The sequence below is a fragment of the Melozone crissalis genome, unplaced genomic scaffold (assembly GCF_028551555.1).
Source record: "Melozone crissalis strain CALT ecotype California unplaced genomic scaffold, PUWL_Pcris_2 ptg000004l_1, whole genome shotgun sequence".
In the NCBI taxonomy this organism is placed as follows: Eukaryota; Metazoa; Chordata; class Aves; order Passeriformes; family Passerellidae; genus Melozone; species Melozone crissalis.
The window spans coordinates 36,044,754-36,065,539 of record NW_026535782.1 but is presented as its reverse complement, the minus strand read 5'-3'; the positions used below and the strand labels follow the sequence as shown (position 1 = coordinate 36,065,539).

General features: G+C 39.5%; 1 protein-coding gene across 2 annotated transcripts in view; it reads right to left on the bottom strand.

The window, feature by feature from the left end:
* CRADD (CASP2 and RIPK1 domain containing adaptor with death domain) overlaps window positions 1-20,786 on the bottom strand; it is an 80,728-nt gene that overhangs the window by 50,968 nt on the left and 8,974 nt on the right. The window contains exon 3 of one of the 2 annotated variants that reach the window (XM_054279051.1): window positions 12,537-13,347. The exons of the other annotated variant lie outside the window; for it this stretch is intronic. Coding sequence (XP_054135026.1) covers window positions 13,151-13,347 — 197 coding nt within the window. The 3' untranslated portion in view covers window positions 12,537-13,150. Of the gene's footprint in view, window positions 1-12,536; window positions 13,348-20,786 lie in introns of those variants that run through there. 2 annotated transcript variants of the gene reach the window in all.

The window sequence follows — 20,786 nt, the reverse complement described above, 5'->3', positions numbered from 1 at the left end:
TTCTCTTCTGGTGTTCCTCAATATTAGCTCACATAATGAAGATTGCAAGTGTAAACTGAACCTGCTGATGAAAAGGATGCAGAGCTCTCCCTCCTACATCAAAACTCAGGAAAGGTTTAGGAAGAAAATCAGGGCAGTGTTTTATCTACTGCAGCATTGAGACTTCTCTCCCTCTGCTTATATGGGGGTAATCAGAAGAAGATTCTCAAAATATTTCCTTGATTTTGGGACATCTCTGGAGCGCCACAACATCCCACTCTGGTGCTAATCCCATGAACTACCACTTAATTTCACAGCCATAAGCCTAAACCATGAACATGACTTTAGGGAAGCTGCACCTGCCCTAGCTTGCAATAGGATTCTTGCTGGCACACCTACAACTGCTTGCTAAACTTCCTTTTCTAAGCTGTATGGCACCAACAGTAGGACTGGCACCAAGAATCTATGATAAAGGGCAATGTTCTTCTCTTCAGAGGGCAATGTTCTTCTCTTCAGTCTGTTCCCACCATGTCAATCTGAGATCGTTTTGGCCTACCCTGGGCCTGGGAGAAGATACAGCTCAGCCTTGAATATTCTCTCTGCCTTTTCATAGTAATGAAAAAAGCAATGATCATAGGAAAAGTATTAGTCTATCAGGGCATTCTGTACCACAAGAACAAAACACCTGAGAATGTCATGCCATGCCAGGCAAATTACAGACAAAAAAACAGAAGAGCCTCCTGGTTATAAAGCATCCTGTTAATCTTTGCTTTGCTTTTCCTCTTGGCAAGCAAAACAGTCCCAATGCTCGGAATTTTACATAATTCATTTCACTGCCAATTAACTCAAAATTCTACTGATTCAGATATTAGTGGGGGAGGGGGAAGGGGGGGGGGGGGGGAGGAGGAGATTAACTTCTCCCCCTTCCTAGCCTCAATTTCCCTTGTTTTCCATGACCCTCAGTCTGCTGGAGGACAAGCAGCACAGGCAGCTGGGGGAGGCAGCTACTCCTTTCTGCTGTACCTCCATTATTCCTCCTCCCCACATCTTGCTCTTCCTGCCCTTCTGAGGACCAGGAGTGGTCCCACAGACGTGGCCCTAGTGATGGTCCCTTTCCAGATGTGTCCTCCTGCTTGCTTGTGGCAGCTGCTCTTCCCCAAGCACAGGTGGGCCTGGCAGTGGGGGCTGCCTACTGACACCCTCCATGGGGCACCCCACAGCCTCACTCAAAGCTCCTAACTCACACCCCAAACCCCACTGACAGCAAAACCCCAGAAGCCAGGGTTGTTGTAATTTCAGAAATCACACTGCGAGCCCTTCTTTTGAACCAGCAAAATAAGGGAAAGAAACGGCGAGAGGCCAAAACACGCATTGCCCAGGCATCTCCGAAAGCTGCAGCAGCTGGGCTGCTAACACACACGGCTGACATCAGCCAGGCTGGGCTTTTGCAAGCAACTCATTCTGGTTTTTCCAGACAAAATCAGTTTTAGCTTCAAAATCCAGTTATCCAGGTGGGTATCTCTGGTTTGGGGAAAGAGAGGGGGTGTTTTAAGCATGGGGAAAACGCACTGGCAGGGTGTGGGAAGGGAATGCTGCATCTGCTGGGTTGCAGTTGGCAGAGTCACACCAGCAGGACTGTGAATTTTGTGCCAGTAAAACTTTCAGGGTAATGCTCCAAAAGTAATAGCTGTAAATATTTATCTTTTATGCTTAAAAAGCCTGACTACGCAGAACTGCTAGATGCTGGTGCATGCACTGGAGGGATAGGAGAAGGGAAAAATGTCAAGGCCCAGTAAGTTGTCTGCTAAGGTCCTTCTAAGGTAAATTTTCTGTAGCCTGTTAGGAAGAAATTGTCCGTTTTAGAGAGAAGCACGCATTGGAGTGTTTTGTTTTCTCAGAGAAGTGTGGAATTTGAAGCCAGGTCCTTTGGCTTATCTGTTGTAAACTATGACTGTTTCTCAGCACCACACCACTCAGTATTTCCTAGAGAAGGGATTCTGAGAAAAAAGAAAGAGCCCCAGTTCCCTAGAAGCATTAAATTAACACAAGGGATCTGTAAACGAAACAGCAGAGGTTTGAAAGCCTTACCCTTTACTGTTTCCTGCTTTCTTGGAAAAATCTCAGTATTAAAACAGATTGGATTACATTACAGGACTAGTTGCTGCTGAAGAATTTTATTTTGGGTTATAAAACACAATGTTTGCTGTTTTTCTAATTCAATTTGCTTTTACCTTCCTTATGTCACACGGTTAGTAAGGCTCCTGTGAGAAAATGCAGGTTGTTATTGCCTGCAAACTACCCCAATTATCATCTGCTCTCACTTTGTAAAGTAATGTGGGTAGAAACCATGTAGCAAGTATAACGCCGATCTAGAGAAGTATGTTACGATTTTAAATCCATTTACAGCTTTTGCTTTGGGCATATAAAAAAATGATGTTAAGAACTTGTTTCCCAACAAAATCCCCAACCTTAGAAGGTTAACATATCTCTAAATTAAAACAAACAGTAATCCTAACGTTACCAACTAGTTTACATCTCTGAATTATAAAATGTGAACAAGGAATCTTGCAAATTTTATTTTCAAGGGTTTGTGCCTTTGTAGTGAAGTTTTCAGCTAGAATAACAACATCAGCAGCCTCGTGTGGACTCGGAGTAATTTCCCCACAAACGGCTGACTGTAACTGCAGCCCTGTGCCTGCAGCCCTGACAAGGAAGACTCGCATTTAATACAGTGGGAATTTCTGCCAGGTGATAGCTACGGGATCAGGCTTCCTGGATAGGATAAAAATCTAAAGCGAATTTTTATTTCACGTTTAAAAGTTTTAAGTAGGTGAAGTGAAAATTCTTGGCTCTCCAAAATGACATCAAAGATTGAGGGAGGAAAAATCCAGGAGATTCTTGGTAGCAATATATTTAGCACCTTTCTTGGAATGTAATTGTTACTGGAAACTTTGGGGGTGTATCCATATGCGTTAACCGCTCTTATACAGTAAAGTCTGGTTTCTGAACTCATAGAAGTATTACACAATATTCTAACTACCCCAAGAGGCCTGATAATAAAATCGTAGCATTTCACAATAATTCTAAAGATAAAGAGAATAATCAATTTAAGCTGGAAAAAATATTCCATTGCATATGTTACTGCAATTACAATTTCTCTGCATACTGCAGTGATGCTTCTCACATGGCAAGCATGATCAGAGCTAAAAATATAAAAGTGGCAGGACTCTGCCAAATTTACATATGTGTGTAAAAATTTGATTTAGTTATATCTTTTTCTAAGTATTCATGGCTGTGTGAAAAATGGGGGACGAAGGGAAGCTGCAGTGAAAACAAGTGATGCAGGTCAGGATCAGATTGTTTTTCCTGTTGTCTCTTAATAATATGCATCTCTTTGGCTTCATCTTCCTGATGCCACCTGTAAGCTAAAACACTGAGCTTTTAATGAAGAACATTAAATGATACCATAATGCACATAAACATTAATCCTTCTTGAGATGGCACAGGACAGCACAGATTTGAAAAACAGGGAGCTGTGTGACTGAAAATCTATATCCACTGCCCAGTCTGCTCTGGAGTGTTTATAAGCAGTTTTGCTTAAAGGTAAGAGAACAACAGGACAGTCCACAAAAATCCTATACATTCCTCTTGACAAATACTCTACCACCACTACCTTTTTTAAAAAAGGACATGCATCGATCTAAAATCAAACTGCCGAGCCATTTTTAAGCTAGACAGGAAGAAAATATAAATGACATGGACTAACTAAGGAAAATGACGCAAGAACTCTACAGATTTTTAAATTATTTATTCTGGTTCTTCTTACATACTAATGTAGTTTCTAATATCATGAGCAGAAAACACAGACAACCAAACACACAGTTATTACAATATTAAACAAATAATTCAAGTGAAAAAGTTTCAGCATTTTCAACTGAAATACTAAGATCTTTTTCAAAAAATGAAATACAAAAATTATTGCTCAGACTTGCCTGCAATTTGCAGGTGACTTAAAATGACCTGAAAAATAAATTAAGATACTATTCACCAAAATGAATTCCTATTTGAGTATTCAAATCAAACAGCAACAAGGACAATAGCACATATTATCTTTTGAATGTAATTTTAAAACTCGGGCACAGAATTATAGTAATTTTGAGAGCAGAAGGAATAATTATGGTTCATACAGAAGTCTTTCTGTCTCCCAGCTGCACATGTATATATAAAGTTTATTATAAAGTAACTAAGTACTTGCTGAAGGAGAAAAAAAAATACTTATTGTTGTTCAATACACAGTATGCCTGTTCAGCTCTTAACACTTTCAGACTTATTTTCTTTTACTTCATCTCCTTCAGAATACATTTACCACTGACCATCAGATATTTCTAAGTGCTGCCACTGTCTGCCTTGGGACATGAGGGGTGCTCCTTATTATAACAACCAAGTCCCAACTGCATTAGAAAAAGCCATTAATGGACTAAAAATATGCCAGGCTGTCACAACCAATAAATATCCATGTCTGAACGTTTTTAAAGGAAGTTAATGTTAAATCTAGGTACTCTGAGTCGCAATTCAAATAGAAAGGAAGCTGTCTGAATTCTTCCCTCTCTTCTAGAATGCAATCCCTATAAACTTCTGGGAACTTTGGATTTCAGGAACATCAGACCAATATTACACAAGTATATTGAACTTTATGGAAATTAATTATTTTAAACTCTTAGTAAGTTTCTACATGCACTTCTTTATAGAGATATATATGTGGTTAGATGTGCACACAAATCTATTTTAGACATTTGCATACGTCTGATTTCTTAAAAAATCTTAAATATTGATCAGATATTTTGTGATTAACCTAAGTGCCAAGCTACCCACAACCAACAAGAATAAAACTATTCTCAGAAAGCATTTTTCTTAGGCTTTTGTAATGTTTGCAGAAACAGTTCCATATTTTTAATATTTATAGCTAAAAAATATTCCACTGACAGATTTATGTAAAAACACAGACATACTAAATATTTGGTAAAACTCTTCAAAATAAATATGATTAATGAATATGGTACAGTATTAGCTATTTTATATAAACATTCAAATTTTTAGACTATTATGCTTTTCTTTTTATAAAGAGGCTGTGCTAACAAATAGATTTTTAAAACTTAACAAATATACAAAATATGTTTATTTTGCAAATAATATGCTTGGAGGAATATACTTCCGATTTAAATGTGGATGACATGACAAAATATTTGCTTTAAGGACAGGGAGTGACTGAATTACAAAAGCAAATTCATTCTGTCTGAAATATTTAAGCAATTTAGTGGCTTCCTAGTCTAAATCCTACTCACAGTATAGAATATGAAAACAAGTCAATAAAGCTTGGCAATAAAGCCAGAGATAGTGCTGTAACTGATGGCCTTGGGTGCAAAGGAATAAATGGCTTAAATGCAGAACCTAGACAGATTCTCAGTTGATGGCCCACTTGTTTAGCTGCTTTCAGTGGGACTAAGACAATTTAAACCTGCTGAAGACCCACCCCACCATTTTCTTGTTCAAACAATTCAATATGATACCTGCTTCAGGGAGAAAGGAGGACAAGATTTCTAATAAAAGGAATACTACCACCTGATTTTGTGTTTTCTTTATTTTTTAAAAAGGCAGAGCTCAAAGTCAATAATAATATCCCAATGTAGATGTGGGACTGAAATCAATAAAACACAGTAAATTCAGTTATGGGAAACAGCTTTGAATGGTTTTAATTATATTTTCCTAGAAAGGCTTATAGAATGTTATTGATATTTGACCTGGAAAGTTCTGTTTTCTATTACAACATACATAATATCAATACAGCACCATATATGTCTGCATTCAAAGTCCTTAACCCTTTGCAGTCCCCCAATAAAAGGAGAAACAGGTGGATTTTTTTTTCCCTTAATCTGAGTAAAACAGATGTCATCAAACCGGTCACCTGTGATAAAGCATTAATCCTCCATTGAAGTAAGGAAGTAATGGGGTCTGAAACACCATGACATTCTAGCATGACAAAGAAAGGAAGCAGACTATTTGTCTATGATGGTAGCTGTATGTTAACTGTTAAGATATCTTTTATTTTACAGCTCTCTCATTCTTTCTCTCTCCTAAAGCTGGCTCATTCGCCTGGCATCTCTGGAAGCCTCTGCCTTATTCCACTTTCCTAAGTACATATATCAGCTGATTGAATCCTTTATTAAATTAGATACTGATATAAAAAAAAAAAAAAAAAGAAGGAGGAAAAAAGCCATATAGCATGAGCTAAGAAATCCAGTTTCTCAAAACTATAACTTTCAAATCCACCTGGTCTGGGAGGGGGACAATAAAATATATAGAAAGTGATTAAGAAGCACTCTATGACAGCCACTCTAGCTAGCTACCATGGGTCCTGTGGGTTCATCCACCTTGTGCATTCACAGCCCAGCTAAACAGCTCCAGGAGATGCATAAATGAAAATCATTGCCTCCAGTGAATGTAAGAGAAAGCGGACCAGCAGTAACTTGCCCAAGGCAATGCTTTAAATCAGTGTTAGAACTGCGAATAAGATTCCCAAATCATTCTGCTTTCCTGGTTTAGGCACCATTCAGTGAATCTCAACACAAAAAAAAAAAAAGAAAAAAAAAAGGCAGCACACAGACAAAATTTACAGTTTGGTGTAAAGGGAAAATTATTTCAAGACAGGAGCATTGTGACCAAGCAAACAACAGCCAAATAAATGCATTCGGGCTCAATCAGAGCACTCACCTAAAATGGGACTGCTGATAATCCCCAGAGAAAAGTGGGTAATTTAAAAGCCCTGGGCATTATGTGCACACCAGTTCAAGAAAAATGCAGGCACACCGTGGCCAACAGTAACCACTTCTTTACTTAGAGTACATGTACTCTTTATATACATGTGTTTGTATGAAAACACACACACATGTATATATATGTACACAGTCCCACAGACACAGAACACAGCTCTCCAGGATGACTCAGTAAGGTTAGAAGTGAAAAGGAGCTGCAGAGTAGTTGAAAGGATGACAGAAATGAACAGAGACAGCAAGGCTCAGATGCATGCCCCAGTCAGACATCTGCAGGATACAGAAAATCAGAGCTATAAATATAGGTTAGAAATATACAGGAGTCACTGGTGCAATAGGCGGAGGGAGTTGTTTCAACACCTTGGCATGCTACTCAGAGTGATCTTTAAATCCATTACAAAGGGAATATATACTGAGAGTGAAAAGGCAACAAATGTGAATGATTAAAGGAAACAACCTCCCACCCAGTTAATGCTCTGCTGAGTTATGTCCTGCACCAACACAGCTTAAACTGATACCAAGGGGGCACCAACACACAAAGTGATTTTTCTTCCTCTTTTTCCTCTTTTCTTTTTTCTTTTAAATACTAAAACAAGGTTTCTTAAGAGCCACAGTTAAAATGCAACTGTTAGCCCTAAGAAGGCAGGGAAGGAGTTTTTCCTTAGTGAAGTTTTATTCATAACTCAGTAATCCAGGCATTCTTTCATGTTTCTCAAGAAGCTTTAAACTAATCAGCTTGATATTTGGATGGATGGCACATCTGGGAGTGGTTTGAAAATGCCATTTACTGAAAGTGTAATCAAAAGGCTCTTAGGGTAGTTTTTTGATGCTTGAGGAGGAAGTCTTTGGAGAGACCATATACAGTGATATAAGAGCAGGGACAAAATTCATCAGTCTTAAAGGAGAAGGGAGTTGTAGTGTCCTCAGACTGTGACAATCAGTCTTTACAAGTGTGAGATTTATGGCACTTGGGTAAATGCACTGGATGAAGCTAAAACATAAATCAAAATGTAGATGAGACCACAAAGAGGGTTCAGAGACAACTCAACAACAGCATGTCAGGAGATGGCTTGTGACCTGCAAGACGGGATGTAAAAGGCACAGTTAAGCCTGGGTGAGAGAGCCAAGAAGTAGGAATGCACAGAGCTACCAGATCCTTTAAAGAACACAAATCTTGCTCATTTACCACAAACAAATGGAGATCTGCATGTCAAGGAAGGGATGAATGAATTGGGGCAGCAGGATTGCAGTCTGAAGAGGGAGCTAACAGACTCCCTCTGTTAGAAAGTGTTGTCCACATCCCACCCTCACCTTTGCTACTGACCCAGCACCAGCAGCTCTTTCTCCATAGGAAAAACACTTTTGGTTGCTCTGCCTAATGCCCAGCTCCTAGCATCATTTTACCAAACACCTTGGCTGCCTCTGATTTTTGTGAAGAAAATGCCCTACATTCTCCACCAAGAGAAAAGGCAGAGGTGACTTGAAAATGTTAACCCTCAAGAGTTAGAAACTAAACCATGCATTGCTCCAAACACCCCTCCAGGACATGCCAGGCAGAAAGGCAACTGGTCTTATGCACGGCCTCAGCACAGAGCAGATTTCTGGGACCCTGGTTTGGCACCTAGACAAAATTTAGTCATGGTCCAGACTGGGACCAGAGTTCCCCATTTAAATCTCTCTTCTGCAGGCACAACTGTCATGTGAACAATCATTTAAACCCCATTTTCTTTGGTAATATTTTTAGGAGGAGAACAATAAGATGGCATGTGTGACTGCAACCCATCTCACCCACCCGTGGGAACAGAGCAAACAATGAACATTTTTACATCATTTTTTGCTGTTGACTTAAAAGCGGAAATTCCTTTTTCAAACAATTTTTATGGATAGTCATTGTGTCCTGGACAAAGATTAAGAGCCACACAAACTACAGATTAGTTTGGAAAATTAATCTGTCATAAATCAGTTGGATCAGAAATTCTGAAAAAAATAGCATAAAGCAGCAATGATACTTGTTGACAGAGCAAACTGAAACCCTTTAAAAGAGCAACTATTCCTGAAAAGTCAATTATGCACTGTCAGTTTTAGTAACCAATTCAAGACAGAACATGACAACCAGACATTACCAGCTGCAAATCTTATCTCAGTCCCAGAAGAAGGGGGAAAGACAAAAACTTTAGATAATGTGCAATATCATACAGACAAATCAAAATAGGTTGAGTAAAGAAAGTGGAGGTTTAAGCAGCTACTGAAACCATGAGCTCAGCAGAATGACAATGTGTATGTCACACTAGTTTCCTCTTTTCCCAATGCAATACAAGGTGTTGATCATAATCTTCTGGAAGCTTTGAAAACCTGTGCTGCCGTTAGCAAAGATTTGGTGGTAAGTAATGAATACCTGGGTTCATGCTGGTGTTAAAACTCCTCTCCAGCAGCAAGAGGTGCTTTGCAAGAAAAATTCAAATCTTTAGAAAACACACCCTCTGAAACATCATGCTTCAGGGCCCCTGGGTCCCAAGGACCTTCAGTATTATAGCAGTCAGCTGTATTTTCATTTATGAGTTTTAAACACAAACCACTGTAAAAGCTTCAAAGCCTAACAATAAAGAGCTTACTCAAGATCAAAGTTTTCAAGGTTTATATTTATGTACCTGACAAAAAAATACATCATTGCTAGCCTTTAAGATGCCTGACAGCTATGTTCCTTTAACAAGAGCTCCTTCTCTAGTCCCAGTGCTTGATGGGAATGTGAGACATTTCTACTCTGAGATGTTACCTAACACTAACCGCTCTAAAGTTCAGATTTCCCATATTTGTTCCTTTGGCCAGGCCACAGAGCAGACCTGCAAACTAGCATCTTCATTTTAAGATATACATAATAAAAGCCAGCAGATGCTGCAGTGACTTCTACTTACGAGGCAAGATTCTTTACAACAATTTAAATAAATTATTAGCAAATTAAAAGATTTTTCATGTCACCAACCAAAGGTCCTTCACTATTTTCCTTTACAGATTAAAATTTACCTTTTCATCCACAGTAAGAACAAAAGCAGAAAAACATATTGTGGAAAAACAAAGGGGCAACAAAAAGACAGCCTTGCTTAATTCATAGAAATGTGTTTATTTACCAAAAAAAACTTTGATAAACAGGTATTTTCTACCTGTGGTTCATATTGCTTACGGTACAAAAGAAAATAGGAACATTGTATATCAAGAACACCTTTTCCTTAATCTTCCTTTGAAATGGTTCATTTGTGCTCAGAAAAAAAAAAAAAGCAATAAAAACAACCCAAAACTCAAATCTTCAACTTGCAGAAGAGTTATGACTTGCTTTATCTTCAAACAAGAAAGATCCTTTAAAGTTCCATTTCAAGACTTTGTAATGAAACTACACCAATTATTGAGCTTTGAAGATTAATTTTAACTCTACAAAACAGCTGCAGACAACAGGCAAACTTCAGCTTTTCCTCTGGATTTAGTCATGAAGAAAACTACCCTGAAATTAAATTCTGGTGCATTTTACAGTATAAATGTAACAGACACACACCTTCTCTACCAGGAAAAAGCTCCAGCTGCTATGTACTGTTTGTTCAAGTGCAAGACTATGCCCACCAGGGTGCTGCCAAAAGCAAAACATCCAACTTGTACAGAGGGAAAAAAGTAAGTGGTGCAAAATAATTCTAAAGAAAAGCCATTTACCTTTCTTCAGTACTGAATATCATTCACTTAATGCAGATTTCCCCGTTAGAAAACACCAGGAATAGCAACAGATTCAGCTGCTTTTCTTCCCATAGCCAAAGGGTCACCAGCCAGCCTTAGTACACCACAAGGTGAGAGGACCGTGGTCTGCCAGAAGCATCAATTCTCTTGAACAGCCTAATTTCAGTTACTAAAATATATGCCTTTTCCACAGGAAATAAACTACTTAGGTATGTATTCACATTGTGAATTCAAGCTACCAAAGTAGGGTGACCTACTCAAAGCTGAGAACAGCTTTCATCACTTCCTCATAACTTGTAGACAAAAACAAGTGTAGAATTGGTTGCAGTTCTGTCAAATTGCTACATGCTCTCTGGCATTTGTCTGCAGATGCCAATATTTATTTTATAAATCTGAGATGGTTGGGGAAAACTTTGTAATAGCACATTTCCCATATCTTAATCCTAAATCATACATTGTTTGGAGTGACTGTCCTCTGCCTCTACACATGAGGTAATTAATTTTGGTGTTCCAGATGTGGCATATGCATTTTGTTCACATACATATTGTATTATCACTTTGCATCAAAATAGTTATGACTGTGATGTTAAAAGACAGAATTTTTATTAGTTACCTCCAGTCAAATGAAAAAAATCAAACCGAGTAGGAAAACCTATGCCTAAGAAGGCAGCCACTGAAAACACTGAGATTAAATGCTCATTTTCCTGTTATCCTTTCCTAGACTACTGTCCTGACTGGATTTCCTACCTGGGACAGGTAGGAGAAACCAAGAAAATTACTGCATATGACTATCAAGGTAAAAGAGAGGCTTGAGGGTCAAGGTGTTCAAAAACTGAAAGAGCAGAGGGCCAAAGGGGAGTTTGAAACAAGGCCTCTCTGATGCCATTTTTCTGTCTGGAGACAGGACAGTAAAATGGAGTGGAAAGAGGTCCTATCACACTGTTAGGATTCCCCCAGTCAAGCTTCCCTCTCATGGCTCTGTGCATATTCAGCTTGACAGAGCCTGGCAAAGGTTAACAACAGGTTCCTTGACATCACAGGTGTATTAAACAAAACAGACCCAGCATGGCAGTCCTTTCACTGTCTCTCATCCCAGTGGTTATACCACAGAAATGCTGAACAAAACCTCAGGCATCTTTTTACAGCTAAGAGCTGATGGGTTAAGAAAGTTTTCAGAGCAACTGCAAGTTTGCTATAGGGGAAGGAATATTACAAATAACATAATAGATCCTACAGATGGGGAAATATCATCAAAGCCTTATACATCCCTACAACTCCAAGGCAAGGCAAAAAACACTGGTAAGTTTGTAATGCTGCTTATACAAGGATAGGATAGGATAAGGATTCCATCTGGAGAAAGCCCTTTCTTTAAAACCAAGATGAGGAAATCTGTAAAGCATAGTATGAGGAGTCAGCCCATCAACTGTGGTCAAGAATCAGTGGGTATCAGCTGCAATGATGTAAGAAAAAAGCAGTAACTGTAACAGTACATTAGAATTTGCATTTGATATATAACATCCAGGAAGAGATAAAAGATCATCTCAACAAGCTTGAATGTCACCCTGCAAAAGAAAGATGAACACTTTTGTAGAAGGTTACTTCAGGGTCATTTGCTATTTCTTCCCACAAGGAAGAAATAATATCCAAAAACTTAAACACAGTATCCCATTTCAGTGTCATTTCCTAATAACCATGTAAATAACTCACAGCAGTACCTCATGGTGAGGCAAAGCAGACAGCTCTTCATACTTTATATATTCTATGTGTCACTGACTTTTTTTTATACCTTGTGATACCACTGGACTCAGAAGGTGGCAAGAAAGAACATGAAGTAATAATGTACTCACTCCAAATATCCTTATGAAGGCAGAACATGCAATCCTAGAGAAAGATCCAGTTAATGACTTTGCTTTCAGATCGTTGAAGATGCAATACAATGACACTCATTTTACTCACAGAAATTGCATTAAGCTTTTCTCTGGTATGCATGACCAATATGCTTTGCATGCCAGAATTAAATCAACTATATGTTAAAATGTTGACTGATATATAAAATGGTTATGAACAGGAAAAGAGCAAACTGAGAAAGAAAAATCTATCTAGAATGGAGAAAAGGCTCAAAAGTTGTGGTACAGGCATGACTGAAATCAGGTAAGGAGAAAGGAGGCTCTTAAGAATTCATGTAAGGGGGCATTTATGTAAAGAGAACATTCATGTAAGGGGTATAGGATTTTATATCCTGCTCCTGTATTAGTTTACTCAATAAGCACAGGACCTAATCCATTCAGAGAGTAGCTCTTCATTTTTAACATGATGATAGAAATGCTTTTCTTTATGCACAAGATTAAATTAGGAGTCTGAGTAACAAAATAGTGAGAGCTCTATGAGAAGAAAAAGGGTTGTGGCAACAGCTTGTAGAGTCAACAGAAACTGAGCAATAATAAAAGCAAAAAGCTACACTTACAGCACAGAACAGGAGAAAAGGATTTTGTTTATTGGTATGTATCTGAGAGGTATACAAATGCTAGCCGGTGCCAAATCAGAAGGGTAATTAATGCCTCGAAGTACAGAATCTCTTACCACCTTCCTCTTCCCACCAAGAACAGGCATGCTTTGATGCTCCAGGATTAATTAATTAAAGTTATAAGATCCCAAATTCCAGTATTTCCCAAATTCTGGTATTTTCCAGCCGTGTGTGGAAAGAGTTCATAATTAACCCACAGGCAGTAATGCAAGACAGTGATGAAGCTGAAGACCTCCAGGCTTGTGTGGATATGTGTATCCCAGATGATGCTGCTGACATGACAACTGTCCCAGAATGAACCTATGAGTTAAAGACAACACACAAAAATAGTGTTTGTCTGTATGTACATAAATGGGAGAGTTTGCAATTTTAAGTAGGCAGCATACTATTTAGTACAAGAAGTACTAGGAATGATGATTGCACAAATAATTCATAACCCTACCAGGAGGAACCAGTTGGCATGAAAACAGTAACAAGACATAGACATTCTATATATTTCTTCAACCTAGAGCTCTGAAGATTCACAGACAAAACTTACCCAATATCTGATCATATTTAACAAAAGCATGCTGAAGTTGAAAAACCAAGATGTAGTTAGTGTACTTGGTCTTGAGGGGCACTATTACCAGAGCTAGACACTAACAAATGCACAATCTAAGACCTACGTAAAAGGCTTATACAAGAAAGCAAAAAGCTAGTTCTGCCTTTCCTAACACTTACAGGTAATTTAAACACAGAAGACTTACAGAGAAAGTAATGGGATTACTGTTGCTATAGTTATCAAGATTACTTTTCGGCAAGTCCCTAAGTAATTTCAGCACTTGTCAAAGAAGTTTGGAATTGGAAGAAACAATATATTTGTGCATCCAGAAGAAGAGAAGGAAACCCCAGAACAAGGCCCTTTTAATCAGACAACAAAAATACTCTGGTACAGGAGGAATTTTACCAGGTGTACTGAGTAGTGAAAGCCAAAGCTGTTAAATCATAAGTTCAAGGCAGTAAATCACAGTTCCCTTCATATCTGGCTTTGTGGGAAAAAACTAAAACAAAACAAAATAAAAACCAAACAAAACCAGGGAGAAATTCTCTTAACCAGAGCCTGGTATGCCAAGAATTTTGTAAAAGGGTGCACATACCAATGGCAAAATGCACACTGGAGTGGACATTTAATCACACTAGGAATGTCTCTGATCAGCATTAGCCAGGAAAGCACCTTGTCATGCAGCAGGCTAGAACACGACACTCAAGTGAACAGCAGAGTTACACTCCAGTGCTTCATGATATTAGTCTGAATAGAAAGGCACCACACTTTTTCTCTAAAATGACTTGATGTTTATTCTTTACTCTACTGTAGGTGGAAAATTGCAAAACAAAAGAAAAATGCTAACAGAACCCAAACAAGACACATACAACCCTGTAATATTCCCCTGGACTCCCTGTGCTTCCTTCAGTGGAAACACAGTTGGTTTCACTCCTACAGACTCTGTTTATACACACATTATAGCCCAATTCTGTGGCTAATTAAAGTAAACTTGGAGCAAGCAATCCCACTGAGGCCAATGAGCATGCTAACAAGCATACAGTCACACAAACAAATGTTTGCAGGTTGAGTCTGACAATACAAATATATTAACTCAGATCTCTAAAATTAGCTATTCCAATTAAATTTTAGCAGGGCACATGCTTCCACTAATTGGAATAGGGACAGTATGCAAGATGACTGTTGCCTTCCGGAGATTGAGGAGCTCCTTTCAGGACTTTGTCTTGTGCAAGGTTATCAGATCAATGTAGTGCCATGCCAGGAGCTGCACAACTTTATCTTATCTCAACAGAAGCATGGTAACAGCCTTCTAATAAACAATAGACATTGGTATTAATAATTTCTTCTTCTATATTTGACTCCTTTGTCATACTGGCAGCTGCACAATCTCTAACATACGTAACAACTTTAAAGAGACAAGTGAAGTGTGTGTATCTACCCTCTGCACAGGGAAAGCAGTGTTGCACTCAGGTAAACAACATAAAGATCCATTTAGCATTGCTATGTGTGAGAACTAGGATGAATGAAACACAAACAGTGATAAACGCCAGCAAGACTCTTAGTTACAGGATCAATTCTACTCCATTCAGGTGCAAGGCAGAGACATAGGTTTATCTTCAAACCCCTTAGCCCAGAAGAGGTCCAAATTATTTTGCTGAAATTCATGCACAATTTCTGAGGAAACTTAGGGGAATTAAGGAGGGGATTCACAAAGGCCAGCACGCACTCAGAAGCTGCCTTAATTAGCCCAGGTGAAAAAGGAGAGGAACTCAACCCTATCTCTTCCTAGGACTTAAAAAAGTTCTTTCAATTACTGGAAAGGACTTTACCCAAATTTCAATACATGAGCTCTCTCTTGGAGCTGTGCCTCCACAAAATATATACAAACACAGCTGAGGGGGCACTGCTTATATAAACCATAGATGAGCTTATCAGGGAAGTGTCTAAGACATTAAGTCACAAGGAGGTATCCTACCTGTCACACTGTGGGGTGATATCAACATGACACTATTCCATGTGAAGAGCTGCACCTCACTGGCAGGACAGCCCTATCTGCCAGGAGTGTGCTGCAAACACCCACAGGGCTCAGCACCGTGGGTGAAATGGCCAGAGAAAGGCCTGGCCATGCATCCACCAGCAGTGATGAGAGAGGCACTGCACTGCTTGGCATGGCTGACAGGCAGCCTGGGACCTGCCCAGAGCAGCCTCTGCAGTGCCTGGGGTGCTCTGCAGTGTCTGGGGTGCTCTGCAGTGCCTGGGCACCTGGCTGAAGGCATGACCAGCAGCTTGCTGGGGAACAATTTAGGGCTCCCCGTTTAGAATCCAGGTGTGCCTGCAAGAGGAATGCCCTGAGAATCCTGAGTTAATTTCTACTGCAAACAGCTGGATAGCATTTCTACCTATAACCTGAAGTTGCCTTTAAAACAAGCACTTTGCAGATGTACTCACCAGATCCACTGAGAGTACATTAACCAAGGGGATGATGTAAGAGTGTTCCACCACCCTAACTGCAGCAATCGTTGGTCAAGAATATGGATATTAAACTAATTTTATGTGGGATGTAGGAGAACTGGATGACAAGGAAATAAATGACTTTTTAATTAAATGGAAGAGGAGTATGAATAAAGGACATGTCAGTTTCAAAAGCTGAGCAAACAAAGCCATTGCCTACAGTGAATAAAATCACAGTTAAATAAATACATTCTTTGCATAGAGATTCTAAAAAGTACTGGCTTTCCTTTTCATTCCAGTTTTTCTTTCTCAGTGGTTACTTTGCCAAGGATTCCTATGCCCCTGCTTAAAGGCAGTATCTGCCTGTGGAGGGAGCCTACCTGCCACCAGAGCCAGCCAGAGATCCCTGGGGCTTCACCTGTTGAAGTCCTTTTACTCATTCCTAGCACATATTTTATTAGAAAAATCAAAAACTGAAATAGGCTGTTTGTTAAAAAACTCAGCATATCATTAACTACTAATGAAACCTAAGACTTTTCAAAGCACATGCACAGGATTAAAACTGCCTTCTTTAAAGCCAAGGGGAGCTTACCCTTGACCTCAACAGGAGAAGGGTTGAGTGAGCTTGGGTTAACGATGAGTACTTTTGAAAATCTCAGGCAAAGTGATGAAACAGTAAGATTAAGAAGGCTGACAGAAGAAGTGGTGCACTAGTATGGATTTATTTACCTTGATCCAGTACATTAATGCCTATTTCCTGCACATACAAACCACCTTATATAAATCAAATTGGCTCCTTCTCTAAATGTAAATTGGAAGGAACACTGAAGCTTCACTTCAGCTTGCAGCAGTGGAGACAGTCAAAACACGTGTACCAGTCCTCACCAATACATCAATATCTGAGGTTTTCTCATTCCCAAGAATGAATTACTCAGTTACAAGTTTTCTCAGGTATTCTGGAGCATGTGTTAGTGTATATCTGAGGGGCACAAGGGACATTAATTAGCATCAACAAATTTATTCACAGAAAAAGCAAGAGCAGGAAGAAAAAAAGAAATTGACATTATACTGAAACAATGGCCTAATGGGAAAAAGAAGCAACAAGACTGGTTTTCCATTTACACGATTGCAAAGTAGATAAAAATTGGCTTTAAAAGTCTTGTATACAAAACAATAAATGTCCTAACAAGGTAAACAGTATCACTAAGAGGTAATGAATGATATTTGGGTGCTCTAGTTCTCCTTCACATAAACAAATATATGACTGTAAACAGATATGGAATGAAAACTTAGTTGCATATGGCAGTGCAGGGAGGGCTTCAAGATGCTCCAACCATGTTTAATTAACTGTATCCTAGAGGAACCTCCCGACCTTTGCCATACAAGTGACATTTCCTGGTGAGAATTAAGTCACTACTGCTGATATTCTCAGCCAACAGACAAAAAGAGCGTGGAGTCTAAACTAGAAATAGCTTTCCAGATGTGGAAGCTATTTTTCTTTGAAGGTCAAGCCATGCTGCAGGGAAGACAACATAGCACCCATTCTTTCACCCAAGACAACATTTTAGTCATCAATGGCAAGGCCTTCATCCTGCTCTGGTCAACAGGAGTCTGGCCTCTGACTTCACTGGAGTCAAGACATTTACTGAGAGATGCTACTTAGCATTTTTACTGACTTTAGGAAGTTATGCAGACCCCACAACCCAGATAAGGTGAATATGTTGTCTGCTTGGTTGCTTTTTAAACACCATGCACAGACTTAATTTATGAAAGACAACAGAATTTCCAGGGCAATAAAAATACAAAAATTAAACATTTTCAGATGATGCTACAAGGTAACTGTGAAGGTGCTAAAAGAGGAACTGCTCAGCTCTGAAGAAGAATATTAATGAAGAAAAAAATTCATAAAAATAAGCCTAGACAATCTAACTAGAAAGTCTTATTCTGGAACACATACTAGCATGGGCCACAAGAGCCATCAATTAGTATTGACAGGATGCCTATATTGATGACATAAGGCAAAAATAACAACTGCATCTTCTTTTTTTATGCTTACAAGTGGCTTTATCAAGCTGCAGGATCTAGTCCTTACAAGAAAGTTTCCAGTCTGCTCCAGAAAACAATTACCACTATGTCTTTAGAGCTTCTTCAACGGCTGCAAACAAGACCAACTGTGGGGCGTTGGCAACAACTAACAAAAGATCTCAAGGATCATAGAGGATTGCATCTATGCATGTTTTTGGAAATATAAAACATGGGAACGATTTTATCATATTGAGAAATACCGACAGAGAATTAAGGCATTTTGTCTAATAGAAAACTACAGGCAGTGAACTCTGCAAGCCATTTGGAATGGACATACTCCAAGATGAGAAACAGTACTATAAATTCTGGGAAATAGAATACCTAAAAAATCAGAGAGAAAAAACCAAAACATTTATTTGCATGCTGCTGCATCCCTGATATGATGCTCATCTACATCTATAGGGATGCATGAATACAGAATTGTGGGAAGAAAGGATTCCAAGATGGCAGGTTCCATTAATGGACAAAAACACCTCATTCCTCGGCCAGAGAAGGCTGCATCTGTATCAGCAAGCAGTACAGAGCAATAGGAGAGCAGCTATACACTGATACAGATTATGCTGAGGATCTAGTGTTGATTACACACAGCTGGAATGTTCCACCTCTAACTGGTTCTAGTCTGGTCCTATGCACCCAGAGACCATTTTCCAGTTTAGATTTGCCTGAAAGAAATCTAATTCAAGCACTCTCATTCACTTAAAAAACACATTCCAAATCTGAACTCAAAGTCACACATACACATACAGAGTACCTTGTATCAGCAGCTGTTGTATTTGGAATAAAATGCATATACTGAGCTCAGAGAGTTTGATATCAAAGTTACAAATCACAGAAAAAATCAGGTTGGGAGGGACTTTTGGAGGTCATCTAGTCCAACCTCAGAGTAAGGCCAGTTTCAAAGTCTGATCAGGTAGCTCAATGTTGTCATCTTATTGCAAAAGTTCCACACCTTCGTGGTGATTTCTCATGGTCACCTCCTCACAGCACTGACTCCTTCTTCTCAGTACAGACAACAAACTCCAGCTCTCTCCTCACCCAGCTAACCCACTCTTTTGTAGCACTCATCATTACTGGACACAGCTGTGGCCTATTAAGGGCAGGCCTGTTCCTAATCTCTGATAATTAGTACAGCTGCAACTCCTCAGGGGTGAGATTGCCTTCTGCACTATCTCTATTTTCTCACATTCTATCCCCCAAAAGCTCAAGGTCTTGTAGTGTTGAGTGTTAGATGTCTCTGAGGATGGAGATTCCAAATCCTCTTTGGGCAATCCTACTTGGTCTGCAAACTCTCATGGCCAGTGCTTAACTGTCATGTGAATTTTTAAAATTTGATTCAATCACACTTTCCCTCACTACAACTTGTGGCTGCCACTTCTTTTCCTTTTGCAACACACCCACAGGAAGAGTCTGACTCCATGTTTCCTGAATCAACTTGGCCTTCTATCCTCCAAGAACAAATTCAGTTGTTTCAGCCTTTCCCTCTAGCTTACATTGAACTAACCACTTCAGTAGTGCTCCACAGGACTCTAGTTTATCAATCTTTCCCTTGTACTGGTGGCATGAAGCTAGACAGAGTATTTTCAATACAACCTTCTCATACCAAGTATAGGGGAATAATCACTTCCCTCAGCCTGCTTGCTGGCTTTGCTCTGGCTGACAGAGGCTCATGTGTGGTTAGTCTTCATCATCACACCTGCTGTCTATCAAGACAACCAGTGTTTTTTATCTACATTTGCAACTGGCCAGTCAGTGCTCATCTTGTGTTATTCTGTGAGAATTTTGTATCCCAGGTGCAGGACTTCACACTTCCTTCTCCTGAACATCATGAGGCTCTTGCTGGCCCATTCATCCAGCTTGCTGGGGTCCCTCTGAGAGGCAGACCCACTCTTCTGTATCCAATTATCCCCAAGGTATGGAGTTATCCTGTTTTCCAGCTTCAGGCACCATTCAGAAGGTCATGAAACACTAAGTGACAAGTGAGCAAACAAAGCTAATTCACCTACAAACATTCTGAAGATATAGTCACTCCCATCACCCTCTGAGATCCCATCAGATCTCTGACAACAACAGGCCCCACTGTCAGCCCTGAGAAACATAATTCCTGATTAGCCACCAGTTAGATGGACACTGAAGCTGCAACCACGACCCTCTTAGACCAGTGGTCCAACCTTTCAACCACTGTGCAGGGCACCCATTCAGTCCATACTTTCCCAGCTAGCCACAAGAATGCTACAAGAGTGTGCTGAAAGCCTTGCTGAAATCAATTAAATGAAAGCTGCTGTTATTCACAAAGGCAGCTGTTTTATGATAGAAGGCAAGAATCAAGTTGCTTAAACTTGTTTTACCTGTGGTGTACCCAAGGTGGCTGTTCCTTGTTACTTTACTGCATTTTGTGCATTTGCCCTACCACAGCCTACCAAACATGACAGAAAACAGCCTCTCAAAGACACTGTCTGGCTCCCTCAGATATATCCCCTCCAGCTCCATGGATTTGTGGAGAACACTGCTTGGAATCAATTCCTTAATATGAGATCACTGAGCCCTACAGTCATCTTTAATCTGCTGAAGTATTATAACAATATGAGAGAGTAGCAAAGTCTGAAGGTTGGCCAGGTCTTGGCAACCTTTGTGATCCAGTCCTTTGGGAAGCAGCAAACTTCGG